The following is a 16320-nucleotide window of genomic DNA, read 5'->3' on the forward strand; positions in this document are numbered from 1 at the left end:
AGGGCCCTTCAGGTTCAAGCCCCAGCCCTGGCTCAGCCAGTCCTGGAGGCGGGGACTCCTGTGCAGGCTGGGATTCCTCAGGTTCAGCCTCTGAATCCGATTCCCAGGCCATCACACCAATGCAGGAATCGCAGCTAAGGCATCCATGACAGATGACCATCCAACCTCTGCTTCAAAACCTCCAAGGAAGAAGAGTCCACAACCTGTTCCACAGTCGAACATCTCTTAATGTCAGAACGTTCTTCCTGATGTTTCGCCAGGATCTCCTTTCCTGTGCCTTGAAGCCATCGGTTTGAGTCCTACCCCTCCAGAGCAGGAGATCACAAATGGTGAGGACTACTTTAACAGCAGGTTCTGGAGGTTACAGCAAGAGTGTGCACCAGCAACGACAGAGCCTGAACCTGAGAACATAAGGAGAGGCTGCCAGAACAGGTCAGCAACCCATCTGGTCCAGAATCCTTTTCACACAGTGGCCAACCAGATGCCTGTGTGAGCCAGTGTGGTGTAGTGGTTAAGAGCGGTAGTCTCGTAATCTGGGGAACCGGGTTCACTTCCCCGCTCCTCCACCTACAGCTGCTGGGTGACCTTGGGCCAGTCACACTTCTCTGAAGTCTCTCAGCCTCACTCACCTCACAGAATGTTTGTTGTGGGGGAGGAAGGGAAAGGAGAATGTTAGCCGCTTTGAGACTCCTTCGGGTAGTGATAAAGCAGGATATCAAATCCAAACTCCTCCTTCTCCTCCTGTGGGAAACCTGCAAGCAGTATTCGAGTGCAACAGAGCTCTCCCCTACTGTGGCTTCCAAAAACCGAAATTCAGTAGCATTGTTGCCTCCAACTATGGTGGCACAGCACAGTCTAGTACCTAGCTCTGTCGTCCATGAATTTACCTAATTTTCTTTTGAAGCCATCTAGGTGGGTGGCCATCACTACCTCCTGTGGGCACGAGTTGCATAGTTTAAGGACTTCCTTTGATATGTTCTGAATCCTCCAACATTTAGCTTCATTGGATGTCCACAGGTTGGAGTGTAATGAGAGAGGAGGAAAAGCAAAGGAGCCCATGGAAGCCCTCTCCCCACTCTTCCCCATAACATTAGAAAATGATCCTCAGCTTCACAGAGCAGACACATAGGAAGCTCAGGTCACTGGTCTATCAAGGTGAGTACTGTTTACACAGGCTGACAGGGACTCTTCAGAGTTTCTTCCAGCCCTACATAGTGATGCCAGGGATTGATCTACGGACCTTCTGTTTGCAGAGCAGATGGTCTATCATTCAGCTGAGGTCTTTGTGCATACATTTTGGCTCAAGGTACTCTGTAAATGATGAGATGTCCTTAAATGGCACCAAGGAAGGAAGGAAGGAAGGAAGGAAGGAAGGAAGGAAGGAAGGAAGAAAGAAAGAAAGAAAGAAAGAGAAGAAGAAAGAGAAGAGAGAGAAGGAAAGAAGAAAAGAAGGAAAGAGAAAAGAAGGAAGGAAGGTAGGTAGGAAGGAAGGAAAGAGAAGAAGAAGAAGAAGAGAGAGAGAGAGAGAGAGAGAGAGAGAGAGAAGAGAGAGAAGGAAGGAAGGAAAGAGAAAAGAGGAAGGAAGGAAGGAAGGAAGGAAGGAAGGAAGGAAGGGGAAGAAGAAGGAGAGAGAGAAGAGAGAGAAGAGAGAGAAGAGAGAGAAGGAAGGAAGGAAAGAGAAAAGAAGAAAAGAAAGAAAGAAAGAAAGAAAGAAAGAAAGAAAGAAAGGAAGGAAGGAAGGAAGGAAGGAAGGAAGGAAGGAAGGAAGGAAGGAAAATGCAAAAGAAAGATAAAGAGAGAGAATAAGAAAGAAGAGAGAGAAGAAGAGAGGGAAGGAAGGAAGGTTGTACTCTGTGCTGTATGGCATACTTCAATTTTCTTCTTTTTTTAAAGTAGCAGCCCAAAATAAAAATATTGGGAGGAAATCCACTCAACTCTGTATTGCTACCAACAGGCCTATAGCCTGACACCTCACTCTACTGATACCCACAATGCAAAAACAGAACAGAACAGAACAAAACCCCATCCCTTTCATCCTGACAGCTTCTGCGCTTTTTGGTCTCAGCACAAAGCAGCTCCAGCTAGCTGGTTAGACACCACTTGCAATAGCTTTGGCACCTAATTTCATTGGCTGCTACTGCTGTTCTGTGGCTGCTAGCCACATTCCCCAGCTGCTAGCTGTCCAGCTATTCTGCAGCGCACCTGATTTTTGCTTTGGTGACAGAACAACTAGGTTGCTGGAAGATGCCATCAATGCTTGAGCTCTGGAGTGAACGGGAGAAGTAGGAGGGTAACAAAGGGCTGTGCAAATTCATATTACACACATTGCATCCTTCCTTGTTTGCATCCTTCACTGCTTTTCCTCCAGAAGGCCCCCTGTCACTCAGTGGTAGGGCAAGCAAAATGTCCCACATTCAACCCTTGGCTTCTCTGGAGAGGGCAGGGAGAGACCCCTGCCTGAAACCCTGGAAAGTTACTGCCAGTCAAGTCAGTGTTGACAGAACTGAGCTAGAGCTATTTTAATAAATAGGGGTCTTAGTAGACCACAATCTGAACATGAGTCAATAGTATGACGCAGCAGCAAAAAAAGCTAATGCTATTCTAGGCTGCATCAACAAAACTATAATGTCCAGAACAAGGAAAATAATAGTCCCATTCTATTCTGCCTTGGCCAGACCACACCAGGCATAAAGGTAAAGGGACCCCTGACCATTAGGTCCAGTCGTGGCCAACTCTGGGGTTGCGGTGCTCATCTCGCTTTATTGGCTGAGGGAGCCAGTGTACAGCTTCCGGGTCATGTGGCCAGCATGACCAAGCCACTTCTGGCAAACCAGAGCAGCACACGGAAATGCCGTTTACCTTCCCTCTGGAGCGGTACCTATTTATCTACTTGCACTTTGACGTACTTTCAAACTGCTAGTTTGGCAGGAGCAGGGACCGAGAAACAGGAGCTCACCCCGTCGCGGGGATTCGAACCACTGACCTTCTGATCGGCAAGTCCTAGGCTCTGTGGTTTAACCCACAGTGCCACCAGGCATAGTGTGTCCAATTTTGGGCACCACAATTTAAGAAGGATGTTGACAAGCTGGAATGTGTGCAGAGGAGGGCAACCAAGATGATCAAGGGTCTGGAAACCAAGTTTTATGAGGACAGGTTGAAGGAGCTGTGGATATTTTGCCTGTAAAGAGGAGACTGATATGATAGCCATCTTCAAACATCTCAAGGGCTGTCACATGGAAGACGGAGCAAGCTTGTTTCCTCCTACTCTGGAGGGTAGGACCCCAAACAGCAAGAGCTGTTCGACAGTGGAACAGATTCCCTAGAGACTCTCCATCCCTGGAGAGTTTAAAGCAGATACTGGATGGCCATCTGTCATGAATGCTTTAGTTGAGATTCCTGCAATGCAGGGGACTGGACAAGACGACCCTTAGGGTCTTAGTCTTATGACTGTGCAAGTCTATGACTCTATGATCCAACTGCCACTTCATCCTTCCGTCTTTCCCCAACCCCTGTCTGAGAGAACCACCATTTCAAAGCTTCAATCTAGAAGAGCTTGGTCTCTAAAAGTTGCAGCGTGCCCTGATCCATTTTTAAACAACCCACACCAAGATTCCTTTGAGGCCAAGAAGCCGATGCAACTGAGCACGGAGGTGGTCAATATTCCAGCAGCTCAAACAGAAAAGCTTCCCAGAGGAAAGCTGAGCGTGGAGATCAGGAAATGTCACGAGAATGCCAAATGAGGAGCGGCAGGGAGAGGGGAAGCCTGAAGGAGAGGCCTAAAAGTATTTCATTTGAATGCTCCTCGGAGAGGTGCTTGCAGCTTCTCATCTTGTGCCAGCTCCGCAGTATTATGAAAAAAACACACGAGAAAACACAGCATGAAAAACATGTCGCCAACAACGTGCCTCACTGAGAAATGTTCATGAAATGGACGGCTTGGAGCATTCTCACCCACAAGAAGATGCTGTAAAGCCAGGGCAGCTGAGATTGCGCCCTTCAGATGTGGCTGGACTAGAACTCCCAAAAGCCCCAGGCAACAGCACCAATGTTCAGGGGTCACAAGACTCCAGTGATATCCTGGGGACACTACATCAGCTTGCCCTACCGGGCTAGAAAACAGCCCTAAGCAGGTTTTCCAAATAAGCCACATGCCCCAACCAGACCATGCCCCTCGTCTGCACTCAAAGGCTACCAGCGTTTTGTAATTTCTGCAATGCCTCCATTGTGTTGCTGTCCTGCACTGGCAGTTCTGCAAGAGTTTCTGAAGAGAGACCACGTTTGCACAGAGAAGGGCAGCTGAATGAACGATGGGAAGCCTGGGGGGTTCTGGGAGCTCCTTGTTTTGTCAGTGGCAAGACTTAATTACTGGATGGAATTGAGTGGCACAGGAGGCAGTGGTGCCCACTAGCTGAGAAGGCTTGCGAAGGGAAGTCAGACAAATGCATGGGAGGATGGCTCTACCTATGCCAATTAACCCTTCACCTGCTGTGGCCTGTCCCGTCTCACAGGCTGACTGGCGAGTGAAATCAGAGATGTGGAGAGCTTTTTTCAGTTTTTGTTTACATCAACAGAGAGGCCATGAATTATGCTCCCTTCGGTCTCAAGACGTTGCTCAGAGTGCCTGTTCTACCTATCCACCCTTGCCGTACTTCCTAGCTTCCAAACCCTTCCTTACGAGAGCCAGTGCGGTGTAGTGGTTAAGAGTGGTAGACTCGTAATCTGGTGAACAGGATTTGTGTCTCTGCTCCTCCACATGCAGCTGCTGGGTGAACAGAAGAGTTGGGACGTGTTGGGAGAAGGGAGGCAGAGACAGAGCAGCCAGATGACACATTATCACTGGAGAGTATTTCTGACCCCCCTTCTCCCAGAACTTGACGTTCATTGAGGATGCAAGAGCAAAGGACTCAGAGACAATTAGCCCCTGGCAGCCACCGTAAGCGGAAGTGCTGTTGCCAAGAAGGGAGGTGGGAGGAGCTCAGTTGGAGCAGCGCCATTAACGGGAGGCAGACTGCATACCTTTTATGCACTGCGATGACTGAATAAACTCATTAGTAAGAACTCTTTGTTTTTCTCTGCTCCTTGTGGCCACTGTGGGAGGGAGAGAGTTCTGCTCAGAGCACCAGGGCGCCCAGGGATCTGCTGTGGGTCCTGCTAGACCATTGGGGCTCTGGCAAAAAACCCAAGTACAGTTATACCTCGGGTTGAAGTAGCTTCGGGTTGAGCATTTTCAGGTTGCGCTCCGTAGCGACCTGGAAGTAACGGAATGCATTACTTCTGGGTTTTGCCTCTCGTGCATGTGCAAATGCTCAAAATGATGTCATGCACATGCACGGAAGCAGCAAATCGCAACTGGTGCATGTGCAGACGCGGGTTGCATTCGCTTCAAGGTGAGAATGGGGCTCCAGAACGGATCCTGTTCGCATCCAGAGGTACCACTGTATGTCAACTGCTAGCACCAGTCCTGTCTCTGGCATAGCATCTGCTGCTGTTCATAGGTTTGTTGCCTAAGCACGGGAGCAATTCTGCAGGTGTAGTCAATGGTGTTGTATCCTTTACCCTCTGTTCCACATAAAACAACGAACACATAATTCTCCAAGTCTAGTCCATGAGGCTAGACCTCATTTAGTTGGAAAGATTGCACTAGACTTGGATGAGAGCATGCAGCTTGAAGACGCACACATTTGTGCATAGCCAGGATGTCACAGAGATCTAGCTTTAACAAAAGTAGAGCAAGACTTCTCGTAGTCTGTAGCTAAACTGGCACCTCTACACGAATCGCTGAGCGTCAGAGTCTGACAGCTTGATAAATGAACATCTCCCTCTCCTTTTCAAAACCTCTTTTTTTTTTACAGCTGATGTCAACACTTTCAGATCGCTCGCTGTATATTTGAAGCGCTCTTTATTTTCAAAATGGCAGCTATCTCCGAAATGAGAAAGGATATTGAGTCATGTCAGATCTGGTTTTCAATCTGTGTTCTCTGCTCAAAAAAAGAGAGAAGAAGTTAGAAAAGAGGGGGAAAGAAAAGAAGAGGATAAAAAAACATTGATCTTAGGTGCAAAGACCAATGTCGAATTGTAAGTGTCTGCACTGTACATCTAATGCAGTATCATGCCACTTTAATCAGCTTCTCCCCAAAGAAACCTGGGAACTTTTTTATTAAACGTTTCCAGAGTAGTTGAACCATCCATCTCCACCACAAGAATGCTTAATGCCATCAAATCCATAAAAAAACCCACTGCCCTTGGCAAAACAAGTGGCCCTGGCAGAGTATTGGGGGGGGGGTACTTAAAAGGTAAAGGGGCCCCTGACCATTAGGTCCAGTCGTGGCCAACTCTGGGGTTGCGACGCTCATCTCACTTTATTGGCCGAGGGAGCCGGCGTACAGCTTCCAGGTCATGTGGCCAGCATGACTAAGCCGCTTCTGGTGAACCAGAGCAGCACACGGAAACACAGTTTACCTTCCCACCTATTTATCTACTTGCACTTTGATGTGCTTTCGAACTGCTAGGTTGGCAGGAGCAGGGACCGAGCAATGGGAGCTCACCCAGTCGCAGGGATTCGAACTGCCAACCTTCTGATCGGCAAGTCCTAGGCTCTGTGGTTTAACCCACAGCACCACCCACATCCCGGGGGGTTACTTACATATCCTTAAATTGTGGGTCTCCCTCCCCACAGAGTTGTGTCTGGCACTTCCATTATTTTGGAGAATGCTGAGGACACACTTGAATTGTATGTTTTCAGGACCCACATTATTTCTGTGATTGTCTTAAGCTGCTTTTAGTGAGGAGATTTCACCCCTCCCATATCCAAGAATCTGCTGATGAGTCTGGTGATTTTCCCAGAGAGGAGGGGCGGTGTTCTGCTCTCTACTTATTCCGCTCCAGCCTAACTTTAGTCAGTCAGTCAGTGTGTCGGAGAGAGAGAGACTGAGTGTTAGAGATTGTGTGTATAGATAAGGTTGCTGCTAAGAGCAGCAGCAGACACTCAGTGCAGTTCAGGTTTTTAGTTTAGACTTCATTTAGCTCTGTATATAGTTGTATATTATAGTTGTAGATAGAATAAAGAAGATATTCTACAGAGCTGCTCTCCGAGTCGTTTATGCTCTGCTGTACTCTGCTATACTCTGCTGTGCGACGACTGTCTTCTTGTGGAAGTGAATTCGGTGCTCACAACTCTAAGCTGTGAGTCCACAGCACTTTGACCTGTTCCTGTGCAGAAGGTGGTCTCTGGAAGTGCTACCCAGCTCGCCTAGCCCAGTCGGGGCTGAAGTGGATGAGTCCAGTTGGTGACACTGGCTCAAGGGCGATGCTGACATTTAGTATTGTATACTAATACAGTGGTGCCCCGCAAGACGAATGCCTCACAATACAAAAAACTCGCTAGACGAAAGTTTTTTCCGTTCGCGATTTGCCTCGCAAGACGAATTTCCTCTATGGGCTTGCTTCGCAAGACGAAAACGTCTCGCGACTTTTTTTCTTTGACTAAAAACAAAGACATGTTTTGTTTATAAAGTTAATTTATTTTCCCTTAAATTTTTGAACTGCTCTTTACAGTATGTGTGACTTTAAAGAGCAGTTAATAAACTGTTGTTGTACCAAATTTGGCTTTGTTTGGACTTTTTTTGACCATAGGAACGCATTAATTGATTTTCAATGCATTCCTATGGGATTTCGTGCTTCGCAAGACGAAAAATTCGCTAGACGACAAAAATTGCGGAACGAATTAATTTCGTCTTGCGGGGCACCACTGTACTTCCCTGGGACTTTAGGGTGAAGGGCAGGTAATAAATTAAAACAAGAGCAACTTTCAGCTCAGCCCTAATTTTTAATTCAAACTCTGTTTTTCATAGGTTTCATAAATTTCTTCAATATTAGCATGTGTGTGTTTGTAGACTCTCTCTCTCTATAGCAGGGGTAGGCAACCTAAGGCCTGTGGGCTGGATGTGGCCCAATTGCCTTCTAAATCAGGCCTGCAGACGGTCCGGGAATCAGTGTGTTTTGACACAAGTAGAATGTGTCCTTTTATTTAAAATGCATCTCTGGGTTATTTGTGGGGCCTGCCTGGTGTTTTGACATGAGTAGAATGTGTCCTTTTATTTAAAATGCATCTCTGGATTATTTGTGGGGCATAGGAATTCGTTCATTGTTTCCCCCCCCCCAAAATATAGTCCGGCCCATCACATGGTCTGAGGGACGGTGGACCGGACCACAGCTGAAAAAGGCTGCTGACCCCTGCTCTATAGGGTATATTTATATATAGTCCTCAGCTTGTTTGCTAATGAGCTGTGATGCCAACGAACCATTTCCTGTAATGAGCATACAATTTATTGCAAAAGATTAATTATATTATAAACGGCAGCCAATGGCTCAAAATAACATATGTAAAGATTTCTCTTTTAATGAGCAACCAAAGTGTGGCTGACTCTCCCTGTGTGGAAAACACAGAACAAAATGAAGCAAAAGAAAGGAAAGGGAAGGCAACCAGTCCTTATTCTTCTCTGAGAAGGGCACCGTTTCAGCCAATCCTGTTGCTGAGCTATAATGAAGGACCATTATCATTTCAAAGAGTGCTACAGCTCAATAATCTAAGCAGCATGAGATGGTGGTTCAAAGAGTTTGTAGTTTTAAGAGAGGGAGAGTACCCACTGCTTCTGTGGAAATGAACAAGGAGTTGAAAACGTTCAGCAGATCTTGCCATTAGCTGCCAGGAGACACAAGACCTCGAGCAGTAACAGCGGGAAACTGTTCCTTGCATCTAATTATATGATAAATACACACACACCACAACTCTGATTTTTCTAAAAACACACACACAGGGATAGATTTGGAGGGTGGCATTCCATTGAAATTCACCAGTAAACATGAGCTGCCATTTCTTCTTTTTTTAAAAAAAAAGTTTTCTGAGGGTGGGGCAAATGAGCGAAGCAATTTCTGGAAGGCGAATGCATTCATAAGGGATCTCTGCCACACCTTACATTGGCCTATGTTGGTATTTTCAATGAATGTGAACACGCTGAGAGTGTCTTATGAATGGTTCAACATGCTTCCAGATCACTGGCTATGCATCTAAGCTTGATCTGTCTCGACCCATTCATTTTTTGCATTGCAAATGAACACACATTGACCAATTCACAAGACTGCTTTAGCACTGCCAACTTTTCAACTGCCACCCACTGCTGTGCCTTTTCTATACACATCAATTTGCTGCTAAAGGCACAAGAGCAACTTAAAGTTAAAGGTAAAGGGACCCCTGACTGTTAGGTACAGTTGCGGACGACTCTGGGGTTGCGGCACTCATCTCGCTTTATTGGCCTAGGGAGCCGGCGTACAGCTTCTGGGCCATGTGGCCAGCATGACTAAGCTGCTTCTGGCGAACAGGAGCAGCGCACAGAAACGCCATTTACCTTCCCACTGGAGTGGCACCTACTTATCTACTTGCACTTTGACGTGCTTTTGAACTGCTAGGTTGGCAGGGACCAAGCAACGGGAGCTCACCCCGTCGCGGGGATTCGAACCACCGACCTTCCGATCGGCAAGCCCTAGGCTCTGTGGTTTAGACCACAGCGCCACCCTCTTATCTGTCTAAGAGCAACTTAATGTTCTCTTATTTTGCTGTTTCATAGGCCAACGCTACTTTGCATGCCATTCCAAAATCCCCACGCTTTTTCTTAATTCAAATTAGGTCTACTTTTTTCCGGCGCACCGAACTACTCACTATACCAGATTGACACTTGCAAACCCACTGGGAAAATTCAACTTCGGTTGATTAGCACCGGAGAAATGTTACTGATGCAGGTGGACTGTCACAAATTTGCATCATCTTAAAGCTCTGGCTGAAAGGTGTCACAAAGGTTTGTAATTACCTGGCTTGAAATGCAAACTCCTCCAGCTTGCAAAGTTCGGCTAGGTTGCAAACTGAGCAGCATTTTCAAGCAAAGTTCCTTTCTAGCTTGGAATCGGAGCCCTCCCTCTTTCCCTGAACACCGCAAGGAGAGAAGAATGCAGATGGACATGATCACACTTTTCCAAAACTTCGAGGACAGCCACATAGATTAGTCCCCCACAGACCCAGATCTAATGGACAACTTACAGAAGGCTAGATCTTGGTTGAACATTAGAGGAAATGTTTCGATGGTGGGAGTCATCTGACAATGGAACCAATTATTGGGGTTAGGGAGATTTCCACCTCCCTGGAGGTCTTCAAGGAGAGGCTATCTATCTATCTATCATCTATCTATCTATCTATCTATATCTATCTATATCTATCTATCTATCTATCTATCTATCTATCTATCTATCTATCATCTATCTATCTATCTATCTATCTATCTATCATCTATCTATCTCTATCTATCATCTATCATCTATCGTCATCTATCTATCTATCATCTATCTATAACTATCTATCTATCATCTATCTATCTCTATCTATCATCTATCATCTATCGTCATCTATCTATCTATCATCCATCATCTATCTATCTATCTATCTATCTATCGTCATCTATCTATCATCCATCATCTATCATCCATCATCTATCTATCTATCTATCTATCTATCTATCTATCTATCTATCTATCATCTATCTATCTCTATCTATCATCTATCGTCATCTATCTATCTATCATCTATCTATAACTATCTATCTATCATCTATCTATCTCTATCTATCATCTATCATCTATCGTCATCTATCTATCTATCATCCATCATCTATCTATCTATCTATCGTCATCTATCTATCATCCATCATCTATCATCCATCATCTATCTATCTATCTATCTATCTATCTATCTATCTATCTATCATCTATCTATCTATCAATCATCTATCTATCTCTATCATCTATCTCTATCATCTATCTATCTATCGTCATCTATCTACCATCCATCATCTATCTATCTATCAATCTATCTATCTATCATCTATCTATCTATCTATCTATCTATCTATCTATCTATCTATCTATCTATCATCTATCTATTGTCATCTATCTATCATCCATCATATATCTATCTATCTGTCTGTCTGTCTGTCTGTCTGTCTGTCTGTCTGTATGTCTGTCTGTCTATCTATCTATCTATCTATCTATCTATCTATCTATCTATCTACAGTGGTGCCCCGCAAGACGAAAAACTCGCTAGACGAAAGGGTTTTGCGGTTTTTGAGCTGCTTCGCAAGACGAATTTCCCTATGGGCTTGCTTCGCAAGACAAAAACGTCTTGCAAGTTTGTTTCCTTTTTCTTAACACCGTTAATACAGTTGCGACTTGACTTCGAGGAGCAACTCATAGAACGCGGTGTGGTAGCCTTTTTTGAGTTTTTTGGTGATTTTTGAAGCTTTTCCAAAACTTTTCCCACACCGTGCTTCGCAAGACGAAAAATTCGCTAGACGAAAAAACTCGCGGAACGAATTAATTTCGTCTTGCGAGGCACCACTGTATCTATCATCTATCTCTATCAGCTGAGGATGCTTTAGCTCAGGGGCTGAATTCTCTGTTTCCAGGCCACATCATTTTTTAGTACTCAGAAATCCAGAAAATTACATGCCCCAAATCTCATGAGCATGCTTGGCACCATCCCGGGCACAAGGAGTCTTGGCACCCAGCATTTCATTGGCACAGCATTCAACGTGCCAGAAGAGTAAAGGGTAAAGCACTCAGTTTATACAGTCCACACTAAGAGAAGAATTTGGCAGGGAAATGTTGTTCAACTGGTAATACAGTTGCAATTTTTCCCCTTAAGAGTATCATTTCTCAAAATATCCAAATGCAGAAACATACATGCATTTTGTGCACCAAATCAGACTGTTGGTCCTACTATTGCAATATTGTCTACTTTGACTGGCAGTGGCTCTCCAGGGTTTCAGGCAGCAGCTTTCCCCAGCCCTACCTGGAGACGTCTGGGACATGTTGGACTCCAGGCAGAAGCTCCACCACTGAGTTACAGCCCTTACAATCCTAATCTGGAACAAGGTGGTATTATATTAACTTCCCTCTGCAATGTTCCGGGCCACAACCTAAGGGATCATTCATTACTCAGTTTTTAAAGTATGTGGCAGATCTGTGCACTGGATTTGGCCAAAGCCTGAACCAAATTGAGCTGATTCGGGCAAGATCTAGACTCTGGCCGAAGCAGGTGGTGACAGACACAGATTGCTTTGGGGCTGGGATTGGGTTGGCTGTTTTCTGGGTCGACCTGAGTCAGATAAGGTGGTGGTGTGGATGTACCTAGTCCTGGAATGTGTTTAAATGAAGCAGGGAAGCATTTCAATTCAGAATGCTGTGAGGGCTTCCTTCTCAGAGCCAACATGAAATATACTCAGAGTGGATTTCATGCTCTTTATTCAGCTCATAGTGGTGAGGAGGAATGAAAATTCCCCTGAAATGTCTGCTTTATATACATTATTTACACAATGGGCCGCACGTGATTGGCTAATTCTGGAATTCTCCTGTAGGCCAATCAGGTTGTGGATTCACTTCCACCTGGAGCTGGATTGGGTGACTCCTGCGGACCAATCATACTGCTGCATTGTTCTAGGACCAATCACACTGCTGCATTTTGGATCCTATTGTTCTAGGACCAATCAGACTGCTGCATTTTGGATCCTGTTCAACTCAGTACATAACGCAACAGCTCTGCTATTTCTATCTCTGCTTCTGGAGCCAGTTAAGAACAGTTGCCCTGTTGGTTTTTGAAGCCATTCTTGGCAGTCGTCTGTTTTAATGAAGTCTCTCTCTCTCTCTTTGGCCCAATCCCTCTTCCTTCTGGTCATCGAACGCTCGAATTCCAATGGTCTTGATCCTCCGCTCAATCTGTCCCTGCTGTGCTCTAGAGAACCTTCTCCCCTTCATCTCGTGCCACCTGGAACAACCTCCTCACATCTTCCCACTACACTGTTTCATTTCAAATCTGTGGCAAAAATGCCCTCTTCCTTCCCCTTTCAGCTTTCTTCATTTCTTCATTTTGGTTTTTTTTAAAAAAAAAAATAAAACCCAACCTCGGTGTATTTTAAACTCAACATGCAAAAAAAAAAAAAGAGAAATATTCACACAGTTGAATAGCAGCAATAAAGGCTGCTGTGAGGACAATACAAATTATCGTATCGTATTGTATTGTATCGTATCGTAAAGCATACTAACTACATGAAGCCATACAGATGTTGATGATACTAAAAACAACATCATCAGACAAGCAGAACCATTCTATGTCCCCTTACTTGGTTCAATAGGACTTCCTCTTCAGCATGCATAGGACTGAAGTCACAATTCTAGTAAATGTTTATCAGCACTATATACTCTATAAAATGCATGAGGAACTCTTTGCTGTTCCAGGCTCACTTCCTACTTGCAGCGGCTCAACCTCTCCTTCACTGAACACCAAACCCACAAACATGGCTAAATATCATTGAATGGCAGCAATAGACACCTTCCTTCCTTCCTTCCTTCCTTCCTTCCTTCCTTCCTTCCTTCCTTCCTTTCTGTTCTAAACTCAGGAGAGGCGCAAAGAGCTTCTCTCTGAGAGACAGTGTGGCAGTAGCTGAGGAGAGGTGCTGAAAGACCATTTTGGGGTCCTATCTCTTTTTCAGGTCTTTTAGGTGTGGCAGCCATTTTGTGCTATGTCACGCTCCCATGGCAGCCATCTTGCAACTAGATCACACTTTCACAAAATTCCAGATAGATCTGTCAGCCCAAAAATGTTGGTTGCCTCCAACTAGATAACTAGACAGATCGGTGTAGACCAAGTACAACAAGAGAAGACACAAGAAAAGCAAGGTCCTGTTACCCCATATCTGTGCTACCTCTAAGTAAGCATGGTTGTTGCCATTTTGGCTACCTAAGGGGCAGCACTCAAAGATATCGTTTGGAATTGAAATAAAGAGTAGGTATACAGAAAGCCAGGTCTCAAGCATGACAGAGGGTGGATCTTCACACAGGGAAAAAAATGCTAGAAATAAGTCATAAATTAAATCGTTGTAACAAAAGAGAGAAAAACGCTATGTAAAATCACATTAAAAAGTTTTGTGCTCTACAGCGCCATCTGGTGCTGCATGTTTATAATGCATTGAAAACAATGGTGTTTTTTTACTAGTGTAGCTGAGTCCCAAGTGCAAAACCCGGAATGGGGTTATGCAGATGCGGAAGTGGAGCTATGCAGATAAGATGAGGCTTCCTTCTCAATGGTTATAGGTCACCAGGGGCAAGGGGCAGATTTAGCCCCCGTTCCTCAAAGGATGTATTTCTGTATGGGGAAAAAAGTAAAAACCACCCCATTTGGGGATACTGCTGTTTTGAGGTCAAAACCGAACCTCCATCGCTGACAGAGCCAAAGACATTTTGCACGTCTTGCATGATAGGAAAAAATCTCAAGATCTTTGCAGCATGCAAGCTCCCCCCGCCCCCAGCCCTTGATAATGATGGACAGCTTGTTAATTAACAATGAAAGTGGCATCTGATTCTGATGGGCACCTTCTAATTATGGATGCACTCTCATCTATCTCTGTCTTACCTCTCTTTCTTCTGAAAACAAGCAAGTTCTCTTTAGAAGGTGCCTCTGTTTACGATTTGGCGGCCACAAAAGCCCGGTTCCTGATTCAGTCGGCTTGCATGCTTCAATGGTTGTAGCAGGCTGTGATGTGTGGGTGTGCGTAGCACCTACCTAGGATGCCTTGTTAAAAATCCAGGTGCGTCTGTCATCACGAGAGAAGGAATACCAAAAGATACACAGAGGGATTAACCTAACTAGACCCTTCCTTGTGTCGATGCACAACATCAAGGAAAGCAAGATGCAGCCCAGACACTGAGATCAGTGACTTATCCATCAGTCTGGGAGCGCAGAGAGCCATCTCTTTTGCACCACGGGAAACCACAGGGCGAAACTTGCCTTTTTTTCTTATCTAATTCTTCCCAAGGAGAAGGTAACGTTTACTTACTTAGGATAACGCCTCTGTTGGAAGACCGGCAGGATCTCAGCATCCCAAGTGGAATGGAGGAACAGCAGGTCCCGAAATCTCTCTGTCAAACAGCAATAACAACGAAAATGATGTAGACTTTTTGTTGCAGAAGGTCATGGGCAGTATCCAACTAGTTCAACTGCATGGGTGCAAGGCTTTTATCATATGTGGTGGACTTGTAAGGTAATAAAAGCTTTCTGGGAGATGATATATAATGAAATGGAAAAAAAATATGCTTAAAATAACCTTTGTTAAGAAACTAGAAGCTTTTCTATTAGGAATTATAGGTACCAACACCCCAAGCAAACAGAAAATACTTTTTTATGTATGCAACAACAGCTGCCTGGATGCTACTAGCCCAGAGATGGAAAGAAGATAAAGTCCCTACCAGAGAGGAATGGCAAACCCAGCTGATGGACTATGCTGAGATGGCAAAACTGACCGGGAAGCTAAGGAACCAAGAGGACAGAAAACATTATAAAAGAATGGGGGGTGGGAATTATAAGTTATTTAGGAGACCACTGTAAGCAGATGGAAACATTAGCAGGATTTTGATTTCGCTCGTACTGTAACAATTAGCATGGATAATATGGCTTGATATAAAAATTGGAGCATGGAAGAATATGTAGTATTAAATGTTGAAAATGTGACCCCGTGGAGGGGGAGGGGGGAAGTCCGGAAATTTGGAGGAATCTATGTGGATATAAATTTCAATTCTTTGTTTATCACTCTGTACAGTGGTACCTAGGTTTACGAACTTAATCCGTTCCGTAAGCCCGTTCTTAAACCAAAGCGATCTTAAACCAAGGTGTGCTTTCCCATAGCAGCGGGGGACTCAGTTTACAAATGAAACACACTCAACAGGAAGCGAAACATGTTCTGCTTCCAAGGCAAAGTTCACAAACCAAAACACATACTTCTGGGTGTTTGGCAGCGTTCTTAATCCAAGTTGTTTATAAACTAAGCTGTTCTTAAACCAAGGTACCACTGTATTCGTAAAACCAAATAAAAATGATTTTTAAAAAACCCTGCTCCGGGGACGGGTGGGAGTTGTGTCAAGGAAGCATAATTCCTTGTGTTGATGGAATGAATTTCTTGGACACAACCCCAGGCCTGCATGCCGGTACATAAGAAGAAGAAAACCACAAAAAACCACAGCTGGGCAATACCAACCAAAATGTCAGTAAACAATGGCAAAGTTTTTACAGCAGCCAGGCTATTCCTGTTCAGGAACTGCTGTAGCTGAAGAAACAAAAGCTAGGAAACGGCACTGCTTGCCACAGAGGACACTTGGGCCACCAGTAACAAAGACCAGTATCCAGCAGTACCCCCAAACCACACACTTGCGCCTTCAGAAGGAGAGCAA

The 16320-nt window shown here is 44.8% G+C and overlaps 1 protein-coding gene and 1 long non-coding RNA gene across 4 annotated transcripts in view; both read right to left on the reverse strand.

The window, feature by feature from the left end:
- Nucleotides 1–16320, reverse strand: part of LOC309530691 — a 228983-nt gene that overhangs the window by 60004 nt on the left and 152659 nt on the right. The gene's annotated exons all lie outside the window — the stretch shown is intronic.
- Nucleotides 1–16320, reverse strand: part of NOX4 (NADPH oxidase 4) — a 104587-nt gene that overhangs the window by 15087 nt on the left and 73180 nt on the right. For all 3 annotated transcript variants that reach the window (XM_082219354.1, XM_082219353.1, XM_082219352.1), the window contains exon 13: nt 14934–15015. In XM_082219354.1, coding sequence (XP_082075480.1) covers nt 14934–15015 — 82 coding nt within the window. The remainder of the gene's footprint in view (nt 1–14933; nt 15016–16320) is intronic.

This window comes from Podarcis vaucheri (assembly GCF_965113315.1).
Source record: "Podarcis vaucheri genome assembly, chromosome: 4".
Classification (NCBI taxonomy): Eukaryota; Metazoa; Chordata; class Lepidosauria; order Squamata; family Lacertidae; genus Podarcis; species Podarcis vaucheri.